The sequence below is a fragment of the Cottoperca gobio genome, chromosome 18 (genome assembly GCF_900634415.1).
Source record: "Cottoperca gobio chromosome 18, fCotGob3.1, whole genome shotgun sequence".
Classification (NCBI taxonomy): domain Eukaryota; kingdom Metazoa; phylum Chordata; class Actinopteri; order Perciformes; family Bovichtidae; genus Cottoperca; species Cottoperca gobio.
Genome location: NC_041372.1, coordinates 6880364 through 6903681, shown reverse-complemented (window position 1 = coordinate 6903681; position 23318 = coordinate 6880364). Strand labels below are relative to the sequence as shown.

General features: G+C 42.4%; 3 protein-coding genes across 3 annotated transcripts; all 3 read right to left on the bottom strand.

Annotated features, from left to right (window-relative positions):
- Positions 1 to 157: 157 nt before the first annotated feature.
- LOC115023984 (mucin-2-like) lies at positions 158 to 4366 on the bottom strand. Its single transcript, XM_029455354.1, has one exon. The coding sequence runs from the start codon at positions 4364 to 4366 to the stop codon at positions 158 to 160; it is 4209 nt and encodes a 1402-aa protein (XP_029311214.1).
- A 3553-nt stretch (positions 4367 to 7919) lies between these two features.
- Positions 7920 to 12199, bottom strand: snapc2 (small nuclear RNA activating complex, polypeptide 2). The gene is made up of 6 exons (XM_029455271.1): positions 11457 to 12199; positions 11149 to 11322; positions 10731 to 10860; positions 9670 to 10368; positions 9316 to 9404; positions 7920 to 8378 (listed from the first exon to the last, which is right to left on the bottom strand). The coding sequence occupies exons 1-6, from the start codon at positions 11667 to 11669 to the stop codon at positions 8076 to 8078; spliced, it is 1608 nt and encodes a 535-aa protein (XP_029311131.1). The 5' UTR covers positions 11670 to 12199; the 3' UTR covers positions 7920 to 8075.
- A 2454-nt stretch (positions 12200 to 14653) lies between these two features.
- vgf (VGF nerve growth factor inducible) lies at positions 14654 to 21684 on the bottom strand. The gene is made up of 2 exons (XM_029455352.1): positions 21546 to 21684; positions 14654 to 19416 (listed from the first exon to the last, which is right to left on the bottom strand). The coding sequence occupies exons 1-2, from the start codon at positions 21682 to 21684 to the stop codon at positions 17246 to 17248; spliced, it is 2310 nt and encodes a 769-aa protein (XP_029311212.1). The 3' UTR covers positions 14654 to 17245.
- Between the last annotated feature and the right edge of the window lie 1634 nt (positions 21685 to 23318).

Genomic DNA, 23318 nt, shown 5'->3' with positions numbered 1-23318 from the left:
TTCTGAGGTGGTACCGGTAGGCTCAGTTGTTACTGTATCTGTAGAACCTGTAGGTTCAGTTGGCAAAGTGGTCTCTGCAGCGGTTGGTGTAACTGATTCAGTTGGACCCGTTGATACAGATACCAAGGTAGAACTAGCAGGCTCGGATGTTGCTGCATCAGTTTGACTGGTTGATTGAGATTCTGAGGTGGTACCGGTAAGGCTCAGTTGTTACTGTATCTGTAGAACCTGTAGGTTCAGTTGGCAAAGTGGTCTCTGCAGCGGTTGGTGTAACTGATTCAGTTGGACCCGTTGATACAGATACCAAGGTAGAACCAGCAGGCTCGGATGTTGCTGCATCAGTTTGACTGGTTGATTGAGATTCTGAGGTGGTACCGGTAGGCTCAGTTGTTACTGTATCTGTAGAACCTGTAGGTTCAGTTGGCAAAGTGGTCTCTGCAGCGGTTGGTGTAACTGATTCAGTTGGACCCGTTGATACAGATACCAAGGTAGAACCAGCAGGCTCGGATGTTGCTGCATCAGTTTGACTGGTTGATTGAGATTCTGAGGTGGTACCGGTAGGCTCAGTTGTTACTGTATCTGTAGAACCTGTAGGTTCAGTTGGCAAAGTGGTCTCTGCAGCGGTTGGTGTAACTGATTCAGTTGGACCCGTTGATACAGATACCAAGGTAGAACCAGCAGGCTCGGATGTTGCTGCATCAGTTTGACTGGTTGATTGAGATTCTGAGGTGGTACCGGTAGGCTCAGTTGTTACTGTATCTGTAGAACCTGTAGGTTCAGTTGGCAAAGTGGTCTCTGCAGCGGTTGGTGTAACTGATTCAGTTGGACCCGTTGATACAGATACCAAGGTAGAACCAGCAGGCTCGGATGTTGCTGCATCAGTTTGACTAGTTGATTGAGATTCTGAGGTGGTACCGGTAGGCTCAGTTGTTACTGTATCTGTAGAACCTGTAGGTTCAGTTGGCAAAGTGGTCTCTGGAGCGGTTGGTGTAACTGATTCAGTTGGACCCGTTGATACAGATACCAAGGTAGAACCAGCAGGCTCGGATGTTGCTGCATCAGTTTGACTGGTTGATTGAGATTCTGAGGTGGTACCGGTAGGCTCAGTTGTTACTGTATCTGTAGAACCTGTAGGTTCAGTTGGCAAAGTGGTCTCTGCAGCGGTTGGTGTAACTGATTCAGTTGGACCCGTTGATACAGATACCAAGGTAGAACCAGCAGGCTCGGATGTTGCTGCATCAGTTTGACTGGTTGATTGAGATTCTGAGGTGGTACCGGTAGGCTCAGTTGTTACTGTATCTGTAGAACCTGTAGGTTCAGTTGGCAAAGTGGTCTCTGCAGCGGTTGGTGTAACTGATTCAGTTGGACCCGTTGATACAGATACCAAGGTAGAACCAGCAGGCTCGGATGTTGCTGCATCAGTTTGACTGGTTGATTGAGATTCTGAGGTGGTACCGGTAGGCTCAGTTGTTACTGTATCTGTAGAACCTGTAGGTTCAGTTGGCAAAGTAGTCTCTGCAGTGGTTGATGTAACTGAATCAGTTGGACCCGTTGATACAGATACCAAGGTAGAACCAGCAGGCTCGGATGTTGCTGCATCAGTTTGACTGGTTGATTGAGATTCTGAGGTGGTACCGGTAGGCTCAGTTGTTACTGTATCTGTAGAACCTGTAGGTTCAGTTGGCAAAGTGGTCTCTGCAGCGGTTGGTGTAACTGATTCAGTTGGACCCGTTGATACAGATACCAAGGTAGAACCAGCAGACTCGGATGTTGCTGCATCAGTTTGACTGGTTGATTGAGATTCTGAGGTGGTACCGGTAGGCTCAGTTGTTACTGTATCTGTAGAACCTGTAGGTTCAGTTGGCAAAGTGGTCTCTGCAGCGGTTGGTGTAACTGATTCAGTTGGACCCGTTGATACAGATACCAAGGTAGAACCAGCAGGCTCGGATGTCGCTGCATCAGTTTGACTGGTTGATTGAGATTCTGAGGTGGTACCGGTAAGCTCAGTTGTTACTGTATCTGTAGAACCTGTAGGTTCAGTTGGCAAAGTGGTCTCTGCAGCGGTTGGTGTAACTGATTCAGTTGGACCCGTTGATACAGATACCAAGGTAGAACCAGCAGGCTCGGATGTTGCTGCATCAGTTTGACTGGTTGATTGAGATTCTGAGGTGGTACCGGTAGACTCAGTTGTTACTGTATCTGTAGAACCTGTAGGTTCAGTTGGCAAAGTGGTCTCTGCAGCGGTTGGTGTAACTGATTCAGTTGGACCCGTTGATACAGATACCAAGGTAGAACCAGCAGGCTCGGATGTTGCTGCATCAGTTTGACTGGTTGATTGAGATTCTGAGGTGGTACCGGTAGGCTCAGTTGTTACTGTATCTGTAGAACCTGTAGGTTCAGTTGGCAAAGTGGTCTCTGCAGCGGTTGGTGTAACTGATTCAGTTGGACCCGTTGATACAGATACCAAGGTAGAACCAGCAGGCTCGGATGTTGCTGCATCAGTTTGACTAGTTGATTGAGATTCTGAGGTGGTACCGGTAGGCTCAGTTGTTACTGTATCTGTAGAACCTGTAGGTTCAGTTGGCAAAGTGGTCTCTGGAGCGGTTGGTGTAACTGATTCAGTTGGACCCGTTGATACAGATACCAAGGTAGAACCAGCAGGCTCGGATGTTGCTGCATCAGTTTGACTGGTTGATTGAGATTCTGAGGTGGTACCGGTAGGCTCAGTTGTTACTGTATCTGTAGAACCTGTAGGTTCAGTTGGCAAAGTGGTCTCTGCAGCGGTTGGTGTAACTGATTCAGTTGGACCCGTTGATACAGATACCAAGGTAGAACCAGCAGGCTCGGATGTTGCTGCATCAGTTTGACTGGTTGATTGAGATTCTGAGGTGGTACCGGTAGGCTCAGTTGTTACTGTATCTGTAGAACCTGTAGGTTCAGTTGGCAAAGTGGTCTCTGCAGCGGTTGGTGTAACTGATTCAGTTGGACCCGTTGATACAGATACCAAGGTAGAACCAGCAGGCTCGGATGTTGCTGCATCAGTTTGACTGGTTGATTGAGATTCTGAGGTGGTACCGGTAGGCTCAGTTGTTACTGTATCTGTAGAACCTGTAGGTTCAGTTGGCAAAGTAGTCTCTGCAGTGGTTGATGTAACTGAATCAGTTGGACCCGTTGATACAGATACCAAGGTAGAACCAGCAGGCTCGGATGTTGCTGCATCAGTTTGACTGGTTGATTGAGATTCTGAGGTGGTACCGGTAGGCTCAGTTGTTACTGTATCTGTAGAACCTGTAGGTTCAGTTGGCAAAGTGGTCTCTGCAGCGGTTGGTGTAACTGATTCAGTTGGACCCGTTGATACAGATACCAAGGTAGAACCAGCAGGCTCGGATGTCGCTGCATCAGTTTGACTGGTTGATTGAGATTCTGAGGTGGTACCGGTAAGCTCAGTTGTTACTGTATCTGTAGAACCTGTAGGTTCAGTTGGCAAAGTGGTCTCTGCAGCGGTTGGTGTAACTGATTCAGTTGGACCCGTTGATACAGATACCAAGGTAGAACCAGCAGGCTCGGATGTTGCTGCATCAGTTTGACTGGTTGATTGAGATTCTGAGGTGGTACCGGTAGACTCAGTTGTTACTGTATCTGTAGAACCTGTAGGTTCAGTTGGCAAAGTGGTCTCTGCAGCGGTTGGTGTAACTGATTCAGTTGGACCCGTTGATACAGATACCAAGGTAGAACCAGCAGGCTCGGATGTTGCTGCATCAGTTTGACTGGTTGATTGAGATTCTGAGGTGGTACCGGTAGGCTCAGTTGTTACTGTATCTGTAGAACCTGTAGGTTCAGTTGGCAAAGTGGTCTCTGCAGCGGTTGGTGTAACTGATTCAGTTGGACCCGTTGATACAGATACCAAGGTAGAACCAGCAGGCTCGGATGTTGCTGCATCAGTTTGACTGGTTGATTGAGATTCTGAGGTGGTACCGGTAGACTCAGTTGTTACTGTATCTGTAGAACCTGTAGGTTCAGTTGGCAAAGTGGTCTCTGCAGCGGTTGGTGTAACTGATTCAGTTGGACCCGTTGATACAGATACCAAGGTAGAACTAGCAGGCTCGGATGTTGCTGCATCAGTTTGACTGGTTGATTGAGATTCTGAGGTGGTACCGGTAGGCTCAGTTGTTACTGTATCTGTAGAACCTGTAGGTTCAGTTGGCAAAGTGGTCTCTGCAGCGGTTGGTGTAACTGATTCAGTTGGACCCGTTGATACAGATACCAAGGTAGAACCAGCAGGCTCGGATGTTGCTGCATCAGTTTGACTGGTTGATTGACCGGTAGGCTCAGTTGTTACTGTATGAAATGTGGAAGAATTTGACATGCATTATCAATGTGTATTTTTAACAAATGTTTTGTTTTTTTTCATAATTGTATTTATTATAATCAAAATACAAATAAAACACAAAAATACTTACAAAAAAATTGTTTATACTTCACTTACTTTGTGTCATTACTACTGACAGGGAATATTGGGTATATAATAGTTATTTATGGCCTTTTTATCAATAAATATTATAATATCTCCAAATGTGAACACCTGGTGTTACTCTTAGAAAAACCTGTCTAATAAGTTAAGTTTGTGTGCCTTTGTTCTGAAATTTTAACCTGAACTTGGTAATACTTGATGCTATGTTTCTATTGTGTTTTCCAGCTCATACCAGCTATAGACATCTTCAGGCATCTTTCTCAACAAAAATATTCAGACTGAGTGTATTTTCTTCAAATTCAGTACATTCAGACCACTATTACTCAGTGCCAGAAGCAGGTGGAGTGATTAGTCACTGTTTTGCAAGAACAATAAGAGAGTTATCTTTTGAATGAGACCAAAATCATGCATCTGGTGCAAATGGTTGAAGAGCAGCTTTAAATTTACTTTGGGTATGTCGTTTGTAGGTATTTTCGGATAAATTCCCCCACCTCTTACGAGTTTAAGCAGCTAAAAGCACTTGATTACGGTTAAATAAAAAATTAAAGACATGTCATCAGGAGATAACCAAAGAGATCAAGAACCAGGAAGAATGGTATGGGTTTTTTTTATGATTAAAATATGCTCATGAATCTTACCATTAGTAGAACACAAGCAGATGAGTAGGGCTGAGATAATCAGGAAATGTGAAGAAAAAGCCATGACCAGATTTCATCCAATGACAGTGATGAATGAAACAAAATGTTTAAATCCAATTGTTGATAACTGGAAATGGTCCCATGTGTACCACGTACAATCTGCAAAGGGAATGACAATGGAGTTGAAAAGCTCCTACAAAACACATAAACCCAGTGTCAAGGTGAACAAAAACGTCACAGATTGAATGAGTGACCGAGATAAGAGGAACATGCTTGATACAAGCGATCATAAAAAAACATTTGAACACCACACCTTTATTGCAGATTCCAATGAAATTGCTAGATGTTCCAGCTTATCAGTGCTCAGAGATAAGTGCAGAATCATGGAGATAAAAGTCGATGCTTAATACATCATATTGAACCAACAGGAAGGCAGCTCACTTTTTCATTGGCCGAGGAGTCAATGGTTTATAGCGGCTGTGTCGTAAAGTGAAGTGTAATAACAGGGTGGGAGTTAGTGTGACATAGTAACGTACACTCGTAAAAGGAGAGAGCCACCCAGGTCTCATTGGACACTAAGTTTCGAGTTAGCGTACATTTTCCACTCAAGTAATAAATAGAACATCTGAATGACATTCACAGTAATAAAGCAATTCACAAACATTGAAATCATCAAGGTAAGCTTTATTGCCTCAAGTACTATACATCAGTACAATTTTAAGACAATGTATGTGTTTACTTGAAAATACACTATTGAATTTTTTTCGCCACTACATTTGTGACAGTTTGGGTCGCTGGATATTTTCAGGGGCGTGGTCAGGATTTTACAGCTAGTCATCCACATAAAAACAATATAATCCCGAATCACCTACAAAATGTTTGACTGACTTTTTTTTAAACTTACAATTTATCCCACACTTTATTTATTTGTTCATCTTTTCAAGGAAGTCTTTAGCTAATTTTATCTGATTATATTATTGTCTCAATATGGGGTCTCCTTTTCGGTAAAAGTTTTTTCTTTTTTTTCTTGAAGACTTAAATCTTGCCTGCAAGACCGACTTCGCTCAGTTGGCATTGAATTGTAAATGTTCAAATCTCCTCTTTCTTACGCACTTTAAGGACATCTCGGCCATGTTTAGTTCAAAATTGAAATTGAAGATACTTCTAATAAAAAAGGTGCACGTATCTGAATGTGCGGATTTGGAGAAATATGTTGAAATATTTTAATAATATCAAACAACTTTAAAACTGTCCATTTTGCTGACCTTTACATACATAACAAAAATTAAAAAATGGAACATTATCAGAGATCGTGTGGTATCTATATGTTTAGGCTTCTGACAGGAAAATGAGAAACTCTGCTGTGAGACTCCACAGGATTAAGATGTTTTAGCGGGATAGTGATAAATGTTGCCCAACACTAATGTTGTAAAGCAGTTACAATCGCACCTGCACACTCCCTCTCAACCCTGTATTATTATTATTATTGTCAGCACAACCATGAATGCCATGGCAATGCCACTCCATCTCGAGTGCAGTCATCTGTCAAGGACAATTGTTTCCCTTGTTATTTGATCACGAAGGTTAATAAAAACCACTGTCAATAATTAATCTTCAAATAATGATTAATATATGGAAACTTTGGTCAACAACCGAGTGTGTTTTCCATGAACAGAAACTGTATCAGAAATCATTCACTATACAGGAACTCTTGCCAGTTGCCATAAACAATTTGTTTTGTATCACCATGTTTAGTTTCTTGTTAAAAATAATGATTTTTATGTTGTGTATAAAAAGACATGGCTTATAACTTGTTAAAAGGATCTTGTTCAAATTAAATCAAAACATTTTTTTGCTGAAGTGGCGGCGATAGGCTCCTGAAGATTTGGCATCGGTACAGAAACTCAGGTATTGTATCACCACTAGTGTCGAAACAGTTCCAATGAAATCCAGTCCTACTCTGTACAGTCAACACTGGCAGACACATTCAATATTGGCCTGTATAGAGCGGTAGTGAATAGTGATCCACAGCTCTGTGAGAGAGACTTGAATGAAGTGTCTTTTATTGTGACATGAATTCTCCACATTAAAAATAAAACATGTGCGTGTATTGCATGTCAGTGTTGTCCTGCAGAGGGCCAAGGTGGGATTGATCCGTTTTTCATTTGGGCATGGATAATACATGTCAATTATAAAAAGAAAAGCACCCTTTCACCTCTTCAGGAAAACTATTGTCATTCTTTGTGAAGCGGTGGATGATGACAGACACACCCCCATGCAGGGGGTGGACGTGGAAGCTGTGCAGGACCAAAGTACACACCTGGGATGGGATTTTTATTTATTTTCTCTCTCTCTCTCGACAGACACACCCCCATGCAGGGGGTGGACGTGGAAGCTGTGCAGGACCAAAGTACACACCTGGGATGGGATTTTTTATTTATCTCTCTCTCGCGAGACAGACCACCACCCATGCGGGGGGTGGACGTGGAAGGTGCAGGACCAAAGTACACACACCTGGGAGGGATTTTTAGAAGCTGAGCTGAAAGAGAAGAGAGAGGGAGGGACGAGAGAGGAGAGGTGAGAGAAGAGACAGACGGAGAGAGCTAGAGAGAGCGAGAGGCGCGTAGATACGCTTCCTCGCGATAGGAGCGATAGAGAGAGATAAATAGCTCCTATAAGAAGAGAGAGAGTCTCTCTGTCTCTCTATCTCTCTCTCTCTCTTCTCTCTCTCTCTCTCTCCTCTCTCTCTCTCTCTCTCTATCTCTCTCTCTCTCTCGATATATCTCTATATATATCTATATATACTATATATATATATATATTATAGAGAGAGAGAATCACTGTTTAATGTTGTCTTAACAAAAGCAGTAGCCTATATAAAAACTGAAACAGAATTAATTCTGAATTCTAAATAAGAAAATGATCAAAAAATAAAAAACATTTGTTTTATACACTTTGAACTCTACCTATTTGCGCATCAACAGTTTCAGTGGTACCATAAAAGGGTTGAGGGGGGGACAAAGTCCCGTCACGCCTGCATCCTGTGATTGACCTGATGCGTTATTGCTCTCTGATGATTGGCTCTCAGCTTCTTCTGGCTGCGCTTTCTTCCTTCCACTGTCCGTGACATCACTGTTCTGCGGGCCGTTTGTTCTGTTGCTGTCTCGACTGCTCGCTGCCTCTGTCTGAGCAAAGAGTCCATCCTTCAGGTCTTTAAACGTTTCTTCTGCCATCGGGTAGCCAGAGGTGGTTGAGAGAAATCGATACATCTGAAGACATGAAGAGGAGGGCTGTTTCTTTTTTTTAACCAGACGAGAGGGTGGCGCTCAGAAACGGAGTACTGAATAAAACAATTTTAGGCGACGAAACTGTTACAATTAATTTTCATGAACTGAAAACGCACTGTTAAAAAGGGTTCCAAGATGAAAACACGGACTACACCCAAACTGGACAAGACTGCGGTAGCGATCTGTTAATCACAAGGTAGCCACGCCCTAAAGCATACCCGGCTTTATCGTCTTTTTCAATCTAAATGGGTCCATAAATGACAAAATAAACATCCTGCTGGATTCAAGATGACTTGAAACTAGCGATCAGGACCATAAACTCGTCAGGAAAATGTTTACAAAATGACATCTAGTTTTATCCGGTCTGCTAGGGTCCTGTTGTACTGCCGGTCTGTGTGACAATATTAGAACCTAATGACCTTTAACCTGCAGCTCCAGATACATCCTCTTTTTCCATAGGTTGATTAGTGTGGGCCAGGTCAGTTAAATAGGAAGCAGAGAGCAAACACAAGCCCAGACCAGAGCACCGATCCCTTACATCAGTGAGAGGCGGAAAGGGCTTGAAATGGTATAAAACAGGAACGGGACGGCGTTTTGCGGGGATATATCCAGTTACCATGATGACGCCAAACCATGTTATAATTGTGGGGTTTTAATTTCCGTTTTTTAGGGCCTGATTTGAACGTCTTCCAGGCTCTTGCCTTATGAAAGCGGAGTTTTATGTCAAACAATCAATTTACTAGTTTTTATTTAAACAGCATCAATAAGCAAAATGAAAAGAAATGGTTGGTGAATAAACTAGGCGTGCTTTTTTAACATCCATGCGCTGTCCTCTTCGTTAATCTTTTTCTATTTTTTAAACGCCTCTAATTTATGGACAAGACTCCCAACAAACAAACTAGTGTGCAATATGTTGTACCTGGGTCAGATGTTTGTTCAGTTTGTTGCAGTCGAGCAGGAGAAGCTCCTCTGGGAGAGACATCAACAGGTCCAACACTATCGCACTCTCTGGAGGATGAGACCGATAGAAAACAGATTAATTTTAATGCAGCGGCAAAATGGACAGTAACTAATACATGTACGATATTTTGGATATTATTCTCCTATAAACCAAATAATTGTTATTGCCTGCTGTGTGTGTGATAGAAGCTGGGTTGTATCATAGAGGATTTTATACACGATTGAATGTTATATGTTGACTGTGACTGCAGTGGATTTGTTCAAATATCTGCCGTGATGTTGCACTTTAAGGGGACACCAATCTCGGACTCACCCATTTCGGTGAGATGACACTTTTTATCCGGCTGGTGGATGACACTCAGGTAGCGATAGATCCTCTCAAAGTCCACTACGCTCTTGACACCGAACGTCCTCGGACTGTCTTTTGTGGCGTATTTGTTGGTGCGACCAAACTTGGCATGACATGCCGTGGCAGGGGTGGAGAGTGGGTGCGTTGGAGGGACACCAGAGGACGCTTCAGTGCCGGGTACTGGAGTGGTGGCAGAGGAGGAGAGGGATGTATGAGGACCGGATGAAGTGGACTTTGATGTAGAGGTGGTGGAGATGGTAGTAGGGTGTTGCTCTGATGGTAGTAGGGTGTTGCTCTGCTGGGTATTCCGGATTAGAGGGCTGCCAACACTCGGAGTCTTCACCGCTGCTGCAGAGCCCGAAGCGGGCGGGACTTGTCCTGTAAGTGGGGTCACAGTCTGCGAGGCAGGTTGTGGAGATGTAGAAGGCACAACAAGTATTTCTGCTGCATCCGGTTGACAGCAGGTGGCAGTAGACTGAGAGGTGGGGGCGGTAGCAGGTGAAGTTCCAGCTGTAGTAGAAAGCTGTTGCTGGGGTGGAGAGTTAGGGCTGTTAGGCACGCTAACCACATGGGGTGATGCTGGGAGTCTTTCGGATGGGCTCATGGCTGCCGCTGGATTATTGAGTGCTATAGGACGGGCTGTGTTGTTGCCAGGATGCTCAACTAAGAAGGGGGGGAAATGTACATTATAAAAGCTGTAATATGTAAGCTCTAATCATGTAGCAATGCATCCTTACAGTCAAGAAGAAATAGCCATCTCATGTTCTTCATTTATAAAGCCTTACTGTTACTCAACCAAAAATAGATTAAAAACTACAATGAGATATAAATAACCACAAAGCCACAATATAACTACATAAAGACTCAAAACAACTACAAAGAGACATAAACAACTACAAAGAGACTCAAAACAACTACCAACAACAGACGTCACAAACAGGTGCTAATGGAAATGATGCAAACGCTGGATATCAATATTTGTCGTCCTCCACATTTGATAAAACAGAGGAACTGGAGCTCCATACCTTTGACTGGCATTGGTCTCAAAGGGACAGTGCGTCCAACAGGCCCGTCATTGTCTGTGGGTGGTCTGTACACCTGGGGAGGGTCACAGTTCTTCAGGGTGCAAGGCTCCGTGGAGGACACTATCATCATCTGAGAAACACAGGGAGAGGAGGATGGCGGGAGGACACAGATGATTGATTCAGAATCCAGAACTGAGCAGGTAGATACAGGTTTGACTCTTCACATCACTTTATCCAGCAGGGTGTTTCAGACCTGAAGTGAAATCTACAGACAGCAGAAGGTCGCCCTGTGCTGAACAATATGACAATGTTTTAATTGAGATTGAGTGTGATTACGATTGATATCACTCCACTTCCATAATGTAGAAGAACAAAGAACGATCTGAGCCTGCCCGATTTAATATCAGGCTTGCAGTACCTGAGAGAAAGCATTGGAAATGGGTTCTTCGAGGGTTCCTGCCATAGCAGAAGCTATGTGTGTCCACACCTCGATGGGTTTTCTGACCTTCTTCTCCTCCCATTTCTTATGCTTCAGTTTGAAGCTCGCCGATGAGATCACTTTGTTCTTCAGAAATTCCACGACTGTGTTGATCTAAAGGAAGGAAGGGACAGTCCTCACGTCTTTACAAAGTAGAGCTACCCAAAGCAGTGTTTTCACTGAGGTGGCAAAATGTGCATTTTTGTACTGAAATAAATGGTTGCTAATTGATTAGTTGTTTAACGTACCTCTGAAATGGACCGAGTAGGAACGTGTTCTCTCAGAAAAGCACAGTCAATGTCTCCGTTGCCTCGTGTGGTGCTGCTGAGTGTTTTAAGGGCTTTCAAGAGATTCTTCTGTTCTGTCCGCTGCCATTGACAGGACACTTTACATGAAGTTGTTAATGGTTCAAGAGTCTGGTTCCGACGTGATTTAATTCGTTTACGAGGAGGAGGCTTCATCTCTACTCACTTCGCTGATGTAAACTAAACTGACACAAAAAACACACGAGACAAACTCTGGCTGGTTTGTCTCGTGCAACTCGGGAAGCTGAGTCTGTTGCTTACTGGATAAAAACGTTCATTTGAACCTTAAATTGAATTTAAAATCTTTTACTGCCTTCTCGCACAGACTATACAGCCACATCCTGCCTGCTGTAACGACAACAATACGTCTTCCGATGCAATATTTTCAGAGTAAAAGCGTTATCGCGCAAATTCTTAACGATTCATAAACAACCTTTACCTAACAACAGCAACAACAACAACAACAACAACAACAACAATAAAGTAACATAGTGTTCAAATATATTTGTTAAATGCCCCTTTGAATTTTGTGTTTTTGTGTAATGGATTTATTGGCTCCATAATTTCCACGTTAGAACATGTAATCAACAAACCCACACACGCGCATGCACGCACATACACACACAACTAATATAATTTCCTTTTTTTAAATATGTAGCCTATAAAACGTGCAAAAACGGTGAACTTTCAAAGTTATACTTTCTCACCTTAATTTGAAGGCTAGGGTTCTAACGGCTTCCGGGTTACGTAATTGAAATAGGGAACAATTCGCCCTGATTCTTACTCACAGGTATTGTTTCCTCTCAGGCCGTGCACATGCTTCATCATAACACTGATGGTTATACACCATTAACGATAGGGAAGCCAACGGCTGAGTTTAATACTAGCCAATACTAGCGAGATGAGTGGGGATATGCAGCCGGAAGTGAGCACTGTCTGCCAAACTAAACTAAGGAGAGAACAGCCTATTAATGGGAACTATAAACAAATTGAAGCGGTACCAAAAGCGGTATGACATTGTTGTACTTTTTGGCAAAATAAATCAAAAGGCGAAGTTTGTAGTATTAATAGTACAATCACTAGTTAGTGACTAGGCCATCCTGGCAGCGGTGGGATTTAAAAACAATCTATCTGATGTGTGCAAAATCATATCACATACAGGTTTGTGGCAATCCGATGTGGGCTTCACAAATTGAGAGGGGGGCGGCTAAACTCTTCTAGTTGGTTAACTCTGGCCGACTCCTACACTAAATGAAATTCTAACTGACCAATGATGCGGACTAAAAGATGAATTTGGGGTGAGGTTGCTGGAGTGTAAACTAGACAGAGCAAACACACCCTATAATATTAGTGTGTGTGTGTGTGTGTGTGTGTGTGTTCGAGAGAGATATATATATATATAACCATGGGTTTTATATATGTAAGTACCAGCAGCTTAAGCGTGTCTCCTATAGTAGCCTATCCAAATGTATTGTTTTAATGGGCATGCTGCTTCATGTTTACTATGTGTATGCTCATGAATATGTTTGATCAGCTTGTGGTTTTGTGTACATAAGCATGGATGCAAACATATGTCTAATGTGTGCACTGTGTGTGTGTGTGTGTGTGTGTGTGTGTGTGTGTGTGTGTGTGTGTGTGTGTGTGTGTGTTTAGGTGCTCTGCAGTGGCTGCATGATGATGTTGGTGGATGAGTCACCCAGTCTTCACCACGTGACAACATGAATCACTGCACCTCTCCATTGGCAGAGCTGCAACCATCAACCACTCCACTCCTCCCTTATCTCATCCCCCACTCCCTCCTCACTGCCTCTGCCCAGCCCTGTGTTACTTTTCCCTCACCCTGTCATCTGGCACCCTCTCTCTATCTTCTATATTTTCTCCACTTTCTCTTTTTTCTCTACTCTTTATTTTTTTTACCAGCAGCCTTTCATTTGCAGTGCAGTTGCCTAATTGTAACCCTTATGAATCAGCCTTAGTCCTACTTTACTAAATGCATGTCCAATCTCATCCTTTTTAATTTATATCTGTGCATCTCTGTCACTCACACACACCACCCAGTCAATGCACACATCCATTCATGTTGTCTGTTCGGAGGTTGAATTACTGAAGCTCATTTGACAGCCTGTGGAATTCCTTGTCAGTAGCTTCTGTGTTTCTCAAACCCTGACAGACATGTATATGTGGTTATTGGTCTGTGTGGGTGTTAGCAGATCCCTGCAGCCCACAATTATCATCTCCTCTGATGGCTGCTCTAACCTCTAATCACCCTGCTGAACACCCCCACCCCTGTTCAGCACGACGTATCAAAGCAAGCTAAATCCTGTTTTATGCTCCCTCCCACCTTTAATTACAGTCTGTGCTGTAATCTGCCCGAAGGACTACACAGGGGATTATCATTCTTAACCCTAGAAGTGATTTATTTATCATGAAGGAGAGTGTATTTATCAAAATGCACCAGACCATCATTGAGGCAGTTATTGGCTTCAATCTATTGACATTAACAGTTCACAGCATGTTTGTTTATTTACGGTGTAACTACCCCTGCCTCCACCCCAGTACAATGCAGATGAATGCAATTTTGTTTGTGCCGATGACAGCTTTGACAAATGTCTTTCCCTCCATCTTGACTGCTGTTCACTTTGCAAAGAAATCTACAGGGTACGAGCACTTCCACTTGTTTGATTGGCCATCATAATGTATTGGCAAGTGATATTTAATTGCTTTGCAGCTAAAGTTGAGCCAAGTTCAACTCATTTGTCGGATGACCCCGTGTATGTTTGCTTTGTATCGACAACTTGTGTTCATGAAATTGGAAAACAGGAAGACAATATGAAGAAAATATGAACGCCTGTAATGTTCAGGTTCACACTCACATAAGAATGATCTCTGACCACAATGAAGCATTTTGTAATAAAAATAGTTCACTTTATTGTTTCTTCATGTATAGCAAAAGTAGTCATTGACATGCGCATATTTACATCCAGCAAACGCATGTTTATTACGATGGTTACAACAACGTACATCTAGAAAGACCATGGACAACACTCGCCGCACACAGGACTCAAACTATTTTAAGGTACACTGACGTCTTTGTTTCTGTCATCTTTGAATTTTTTTATACTTTTTAAATTGATGCTTGTACGTCTTCAAAGAAGCAATTTTTAGATGCAAGTATACATAAACGTGCAGACACTGTACCCTCACCTCTGGTCTGTCGCTTATATCTTAGCCCCCCCCCTCTTTCTAAATCTGTAACTCCCGTCTTAATCTCGTAAAAAAACAACAAATCATTAAAAATTACAAAAAGGCTTTGTTTTTACTACCATCTCCTGAATTCAGTTCACTCTCTTTCTTTGACTAATGGTCTCATGTTGACATTTTTTTCAGTATGAGATTGTCGATGCCATGAATCTGTTTCGGCTTGGCAACAAAGATGTTGAGATTTGCTCGTAACCTTAGCAACAGATGACCACAAAGGTCAACAATGCAGATAAACCAAAGAGCAACATCTGCTATTGATGTATTTGAAAAACAGGTAAACCGGGAGAAAAGGAAGTGTTTATTGATAACTGATTATCAGTAGCCACTTAAGTAAAGCAAGGAAATGTCAGCAGTACAATCCTTTTTTTGTACGTTAAAAAATTATTTTTTTACAATCATTTTTATAACACTGCCATCCAATCCAAGAAGAATCCCTTCATCATGTTGTTAAAATTGTGAAATAAACTTAGTTTTACCTGAAAATTAGCAAACTGGTCCCATCTCCAGTGGAATCAGTTCCATAAAATCATTTCCATTATCTGCTTCCATTACAAAAGTGATTACAGCCTTGATTTCATGGATAATATAAAATGGTACAAAAGAGAAGAAAAGGAAAAACACAAAGCGTAATGTTAAGAATGTCACGGTGACATGTAAGGCAGCTGATCAGAGCTCAGCCCAGAGTTTGGAAACAACTTCCTACCTACAAATGTATAAAATGTATGACTGATGATTGTGCAACATTAGGACAACAAGAAAAAACATCAAAATAGACTTTGAGTTGATCTATGAAAAATAAATGTTGTATACTAAAATCCCACTAAATGGTTTTCATCGAGCGGAAGGTAACTTTGGGATTTAGGGGAACTTTGGGGTGCTATAACGAAACCATGGAGGGCATCTTTATAGGATAAAGTTGGTGATTTTCTATATCACAAATGTAAACTGAGTGCTACAGACAGGGAAGGGAAGTAAGAAAATATTGAACACATTTGGTGATATAGAATTAACAAAAAACGAATAACACCAGCCTTATCCTTAAAATGCATGTGTTTAGTAAAAGAGCAGTATGCCTCCACCACTGCATCCTCCTCTGAAGGCATCAAAAGAATGCCATATAGAGTTTGGCCAGGCTTTGGCACCATAGCAACAAGGTAATTGAAGTTATGCAAAGGGATGAGTCATCCAAGCCATTATAGTGATGGTAGTGTGGCTTCCACAGCCCTTTGTATGAAATATGCTTTTTGGTGTGTTATATTTCATTATAAAGAGCATTGGTTGGTATGTGTGAGTATACATAAAGAGAAGGTGCTGCTCTGCTGAAATGTTTTCGCTGTATTTCTAGACAAATAACACAAAATGATACATTTGCATAAAAATGTATTCATTTTAAAACATGATCACATCATAGTGAATGGCTTTGGCAAAGGGCCATTCTAAGATTATGTATGAATTGGATTTAATCTCTAGAGACGATATGTGCGTCAGTTGATACATTACATGGCCAAAAGTATATAGACACCCTGTGGTCTGGGGATCTTTTTCCTGGTTTGGGCAAGTTAGTTCCAATGTTTATACTGTTCGCTTGGAGGACATGTTCCACACATGCTCCAATAGAGCATTTCAGTGCCATGTGGACTGTCCATTCGGTCACAACATATTTGCAGTACTCGGGGATCCGCACAGATCCCTCGCTTACACCCTCCGATGACAAAATGCGCCAGGCTAACACTAGCGGACTTGCATACTTGTACATGCGGAAGGTATAACATCGGCCAGGCCTTTAACACCCAACATCACTTTTGGACCTCAATAATGCTGTTGTTTGAATCACACATGTCTGGAATGTTTGGCGTCCACATAGTTTTGGCCATTTAGTGTATGTCATTTAAAAAAGATTATGTTTATGAAATATTTTTCAAATTTCCCTGCTTGAGATAATTACACAAATATTCTCTTTATGTTTAGACAGTAAAATTCCTTCAGCCATCAAACATTTCCCAGCATCCATCACTGCCTTCAATGTATCCGACTCTCTGACTCTGAAAAATATATATTTTTAAAGGTACAAGTAACAACATATAACAGTGTCCTCCTTTGTTGGCATTGTAAAATGTCCAAATGGAGAATGTTGTCATGCCGGGGAGTTTGGATGAAAAGTTCTAGCATGATACAAATCTTTGCTGTGTCATGCTTTCATCATGTTTCCCCTCCTTCACAGAGGAGGAGTGTAAATGTGTATCTTTCCTTTCATTTTCCTGGCAAAGTTACATTTTATCCAGACTACTACTGGAAAAAGTCCTCCTTAATGTCCTTGTCCAAATAACAACCACTTAAAACAGGAGAAAGAAACTTGTTACTTTTGTAAAACAAAACCAAATACCAGAAAAACTAAATCAAAAATAAATACTTTTCTGTTCATCTCTCTTCTTTTCCATTTCCTGTATTCTCGTTCTCCTCCCATCCCCCTTTCAGTCTAAAATCGGTCTCTTCATGAGTATCTGCTGTATGTATTTCTCCAGCTTGTCATGGTTGCTGCTGTCTGGCTGCTTTCCAGCGACGTAATAATCTTCATTTCTCGCCACAGCAGGTGCCGCCAGTGAGTAATAAAACTTCTGTTGAGGAGGGATCACAGACATTCGGGGAGGGGAACGTGATTTGGGGATGGATAATGGCGGAAACTGGTAACTAGTGTAGTAAGGCCTCTGCTGGAGGCCTGAAGGGGGGCTTCTCAGACGAGGTTGGACCCAGCTGTGGTAACGACGTTTGGGAGGGAAAGAGTAGGTGTCATCCACGGAATTTCCCAGGAAGTTTTTGAGGGTGAGAGCGGTTTTGGGGACGTAGTAACGGGGTTTGGGTCTGGGGGGAGGAGGGAAATAGATGGGGTAGTAGTCAGGGTACTGCTTCCTCTGGTAATAGGATGGGTATGTGTAGGGGTACAAAGGGTAGCCAGTCCAAACAGGCTTGGGTGATTTGAGCCAAAGGTCTTGTTTGTACGACAGAGGCTTCTGAGGTTTGGGCCAACGATTTTGATTGGCTGACAGAGGCTTTGCAGGTTTGCTCCAGAGATCCTGCGATTTCGTTTGCGATTTCTCCTCTAACCAAGTTTTGAGAAGATTGACAGCTGGAGAAGGTTGCTTAGAGACGGGGAAGCTGTTTTGCTTGGTTGGAATCTGCAACGCTGAGAAACCATTGGTTGATGAGAATGAAGACGACAACGGACTTGGAGGTCGTTGCCAACGAGAAGTCATCTCTGGCGGCACGTCTTTTTTTTTCTTCTTTTCCACATCGCTGATGATATCCACCACGTCGTCAGCAGGAAGGTGGAGCTTGTTGGAGATCTCAATCAGCTTGTCGATGGTCTGGGGATCGATATCGTCGTCCTCTGTCACTTCCTGTTCCTCATCGGACCTCTTGTCCTCCGCGGCATTGGACAGAGACGAGCTGTACTTCTTGTTCCCGTTATTCTGTTTGACCATGTAGCGCAGCAGCATGTCCGAGGCGATGTCGGCCAACTTCTCCTCCTCCATCTTGGATCTCTGTGCCTCGGCCGCCTGCCTCCTCATCTCCTCCTGCTCTGCTTTAGCCTGAGCCTCCTCCTCCTCGGGACTCAACACTTCCTCATCTTCCTCCTCCTCCTCCTCCTCCTCCTCTGGTTCATCACCTTCCATCATCTCCTGCTCTGCTGGAAGCTGGGTCTGTGCTGGATTACTGCCAGCATAATTATTGTCCTCAAAGTCATCCATAAAATTGCTTCCTCTGAATGTTGGGAAGTTCAGGCCTTTCTGCGTCTCCTCTTGCCATTTCAGTTTCTTCTTAGACATGACGAGGTCGTTGCCTTTGTTGATTGGTATGACGTCGTTGTAGCTGCTGTAACCTCTGCTCTCCCTCTCGTTTTGCTCTGAATCTCCCTCCCTCTTCGTGGCTGTGTTCAAACGAGGAAACTCCTTCATCATGGTCTCAAGGTTCTTTAGCTCTTCTGGGCTGAGCTGCTCCTCCTCCTCCTCGTTGCTGCCTTGTTCAGGGCTGATTGGCCCCTGCTGGGAGGCAGCACCCTGTCCGTTCTCCCCTCCTCCATCTTGACTAGAGGGCTGCTGCTCTGTTTGGACCTGGACTGTCTGACTTGTGGTACGACTGGTCACCTTTTCTGTCATCTTCTCCTCTTCCTCCTGAGCTTTCTTCCTCTCCTCTTCCCCCTCTCTTTCCCGCTCCTTCCCCTGTGCGGCCATCAGCAGCTCTAACTCCTGTCGTCCATCTCTGTCTCTGTCTACTCCCTCCATCGTTCTCACTTCTCTGTCTTTTTTAACTTCCCCCATCTCAGCCTTCATTTCTTCTCCCATGCCATTACGCTCCCCTCCCTCCCTGCTTTTCTCTACTTGTGAGTGATTCAGTGCCTCCAGTAAAACTGCTGCCAGTGTTTTGGGATCCACATCTTTAAAGAGTTCCTCTTCTTCCTCTGCCTCTTCTTTCTGTATTGATCGTCTCTCCTCGTCCCTTCCAGGAGGAGAATCTCTGTGTAGGTTAACGACATCTCTAGGGATGTTGATCGGGCTGGGGGTGGACAGACGGAGGAAGGAAGCCCCTATCAGGAGGACTAGGAGGGTAAGGGCACTTGATGCATCGTGGTACCCAATCATGGTCACTCAGAACAGGGTCTGCTATGATCAGTGCGGGGGGTCAGAAATGCCTGGAGGAGAGAAAAAACAAAGAAACACATCTTCAGTTTCAATAACTCTGTGACTTCTTGCCCTGTAGCACAAAATCACAATCAATCAAAATCAAATTGCTACTACTGTCCTTCATGTAGCAAAGTGGAAAGGTGTAACAGGTCAGGGTGGTGAATTAGCGAGTAATATTGTAATATGTACCCCATGATATGAAAATACCTGGTATTCAAAATAAACCTACAATATTAATAATTCCCATGTTTTTACCATTTTATTCTCTAACTTTACATATACATTTACGAAAACATTCACATTCACAGGTGCAGGTGCAACTTGTATTTCACATGTAAAAATATTTACACTTTAGGTGTCAGCCTGTGAAGAGTTAGGAGGCTGCAACTCTTGATTGACTGAAAAAGCTTAGTTTATCTAATGGGCCAGAGAACGGAGATGAAAACATGCAGCGGTATGTGGCTCTCCGGTGGGGGAGGGGGGAGAGGGGCAACAGGTGCAGTGACGTTGACTAGCACGCATATTGCCATTTCTTCTTCTCAAACGGCAACACGCCTACATACTTGTCTACTCTACAGTCTGTGTGCACAAATGGGTCTAAAAGATCACTGTGTGGCTCCAGGTCGCTTGCATCGCCATAATAACCTGCTCTTCTTTTTATGGACCACCGCCGTGCAGCATGGCACCACGCCACACTGTTTGCTGCAGTTACTTTTAGGACACTGCAAAAATATCTGCAGTAGGCCTGTATTTTATTAAAACAAGAATTAAAAAAAAACAAGCAACCACAATTTTCATAAAAATAAGAATTTTATTTGATTCAACCTCAAAAATGTCCAAAACAAGTTTATTTGCGATGCAACGTGTTGATTATTTTTATTTTTTTCATGTAAAAGAAATTGACATTTCAAGAGCAATTAGACCAAATGAGTAATTGAGGAGGCACGTTCTGCAGTGGAGGCAGTGGAGGTGGCTGGGTTGCAGGGGATGTGTGATGCGTGATGTGCAAACACGCAGCGAATGATTGATGACTTATCTCATCTTCCATACGCCTATAAACCAAACAGATCAGTTTGGCTGCATCTGTCTTATTTCTGGCCTGAGCAGGAGAGCACACAAGAAAAACAGATTAATAATCCGCTTTTGAGAAACTAGAATTAAGAAAAATCTGCCACCACATAATGCCACCTCCAGACATCTGTCAACACAAGTAACTTGCCCACAGCCTGCACACGAACTGTACACCTCCAAACCCCCAACAATCATGGACGTTAGTGTTGCAGACATTTTAGACACGACAAAGGAATGTCATTGGCTCTGTGGTATCATAACCTTTTTTTTCTTCTTTTTTTTACCGTCACCACCTTAATGCACAAGAAACAGATGTATTTTTTCTATTTGGTTATTTTTGGCAAGGCGAGTCATGGTGATGACGCCTGGAGATGACTATAATTGTGATGATGATGATGATGATGATGATGATGATGAGGGGGAGGAGGAAGAAGAGGAGGAGGAAAATACTTTCCACCTCTGTGTTGACCATCAACAATGCATTATGGCCAGTCCAAGTAACAATACATGCAACTCCCATTCACCGCAACGTAATGCAAATTCTCATTTAAAAACCGCGCATGTCTGTAAACTACTGATTGAAAAATGTATCATTTAATTGATCAATAAATATATTATGTCATATTTCTGAAAGGGATTTAAATGTTTTCTGATTCAACTATCAAACTCCAGAAACTACTCTCTCCTATATTCAACTTTTTCCTAAATGTTTTTGATGATCTGCACTGTACAGTGAAAACAATACGGAGCATTTGGTGTGGTTTTCATTTTTGACAACATATCTGAAAATCAGTCAGCCAAGCCAACAGGTTTCCCTTTTCAGAAGAGAAAGTAAAGTAATGCCAAATAAGTTGCTACTTACTTGCAGCTCAGTAGGAGCAGCGGGGGGATTCCAGCTTCCACTCCACGTCACGTCACACTGAAAGCTTGTGGAAGTCTCGCTGTCATGCACAGAGCCCGCTGCCTGCACTGTGTTGTGGTGGTTGTTGTTGTTTTGTGTGAGTTGTTGCCTAATGTTAACTGTCGTCACTGTTGCTGAGTTGCGTTCTACTCCTGCTCTCCTCTCCCGGGATTTCGCTCCTTGGTTGTTCTGATTTCAGCACCACGGACAGCGGCTGCTGTGCTCTTATACCTCGGTCCTCCCGGCCCACGTGTTTCATGCGTCAAGCGATCCCCATTGACGTCACCAGACTGGGTTTCATTCATAAGATTGTACTGCTCTCCCCTCTCTCCCCTCCCTCCCCTCTTGGATCGAACCAATTAGCTGCAGTGCTCGCGCTGCTGAATGAATAGAAGCTGGTGAATGAATTCGCAATTTACTGTACGGTGCCATTTCTCAGGGCCGGAGCCAGCATTTCTGTGGACACAGCATTATTGTTTTGAAGAATAAGCACAGATATTCGTTGTACGTTATATCTGAAAAATGTATTGATTTCATTCATATTGAGGCGGTAATGCCTCAGGCTGGTTATTAATTCACCCAATCATACTCACATGTAGGCCTAGATATGTGTTAGAGATATAACACATTGTCTTATAAGAAGTGGAGCGCCTTATGTGTTACACATTCTTAATGCAAACACATATACGAAGATGCACAGTTCGCCAAATTAGTATTTACACAAAAAAGGTGACACATAGGCTACTATAAATGTGACTGGATTCATACATACATTTATTTAATATTTTTTTTATATGAAATAACAATAATAAAACAATTCCAACTGAGCATCTTCATCGTATAGGAAGATCATGTAATATGTTGGAAAGTTATACCAGACAGACAGACAAATATGCATATATAAATGCTCTATTCTTTTCCATCTTATCATTTTCATTCACTTTCAATATTCCTCCCTTGTGTTCCCTAACACAAATAAAAGCAACAAAAAGGAAAACAATAAATAAGCACGAGCTGTACATGACAATATATACTGTAATAAGACATTTACAGAGCAGCTGCAGCACCCCCTGCTGGTCAACACCTGCTCTCTGAATCAGGAACCGAATGCAGTGAGTCACCTCACAAAGTTCAGTACTTGCTCCACTGCTGCATGTTGGTGTTCGTGTTAGAGTCTACCCACTCATTACACTCAGACTTAGAGTCAATGATCAAAGAAGATGGCACACTTTGTCTTTACGAGGGTGCAGAGAGAGAACAGGTTTAAATCAAAATTACAAGAATTGTTCCATATCCAGAAAGGATATGAAAAGTTGGAAAGTAATTTAACTCAAGCAAAGTACTTAAGTACAATTTTGAGGTACCTGTATTTGACTTGAGTATTTCCATTTTCTGCTATTTCATACTTCTACTCCACTTCATACTACGTACTTATACTGTATACTTGTACTTATTAGTTACTTAGCAGATTCAGATAAAAAATACAACAAATATTCAACATTAATTCTGATGTATTATTATAGATAAATAACTAAAACTTTGTCCGAGTTAAAAAAATAAAAATTCACAAGATACACAGCCGATCAAATATATAAAGTAATTCAAATGAACTCCTGCTTTACCAGCTGCAACATTAAATTAAAATAAATATATTATTCTGAAATGGTCCATACTGCATAATGAGTAATTTTACTTTAGTAATAATTTGAATGAATGATTCTCGCATGAGTATTTTTACACTGTGGTATTGCTACTTTTACTTAAGTACAATATCTGAGTACTTCTTCCACCACTGGTTATGATGCACATGTTAATCTACCCAACAGTATAAAGAATAATAGCATGTAGCATGCTCTGTAACCACTTGGCTACCGTACTCCAAAATGATGTATT

Bases quoted from the DNA above. Each gene is read 5' to 3' on its own strand.
- LOC115023984 (XM_029455354.1), bottom strand. From the start codon at position 4,366: ATGTCAAATTCTTCCACATTTCATACAGTAACAACTGAGCCTACCGGT.
- snapc2 (XM_029455271.1), bottom strand. From the start codon at position 11,669: ATGAAGCCTCCTCCTCGTAAACGAATTAAATCACGTCGGAACCAGACT. The intron at 10,861-11,148 runs GTACTGCAAGCC...TGTGTTTCTCAG, and splicing joins TTTCCAATGCTTTCTCTCAG to ATGATGATAGTGTCCTCCAC. The intron at 10,369-10,730 runs GTATGGAGCTCC...CCCCCTTCTTAG, and splicing joins GAGACCAATGCCAGTCAAAG to TTGAGCATCCTGGCAACAAC.
- vgf (XM_029455352.1), bottom strand. From the start codon at position 21,684: ATGAAACACGTGGGCCGGGAGGACCGAGGTATAAGAGCACAGCAGCCG. The intron at 19,417-21,545 runs GTTAACATTAGG...CCCTGTTCTGAG, and splicing joins ACTCAGCAACAGTGACGACA to TGACCATGATTGGGTACCAC.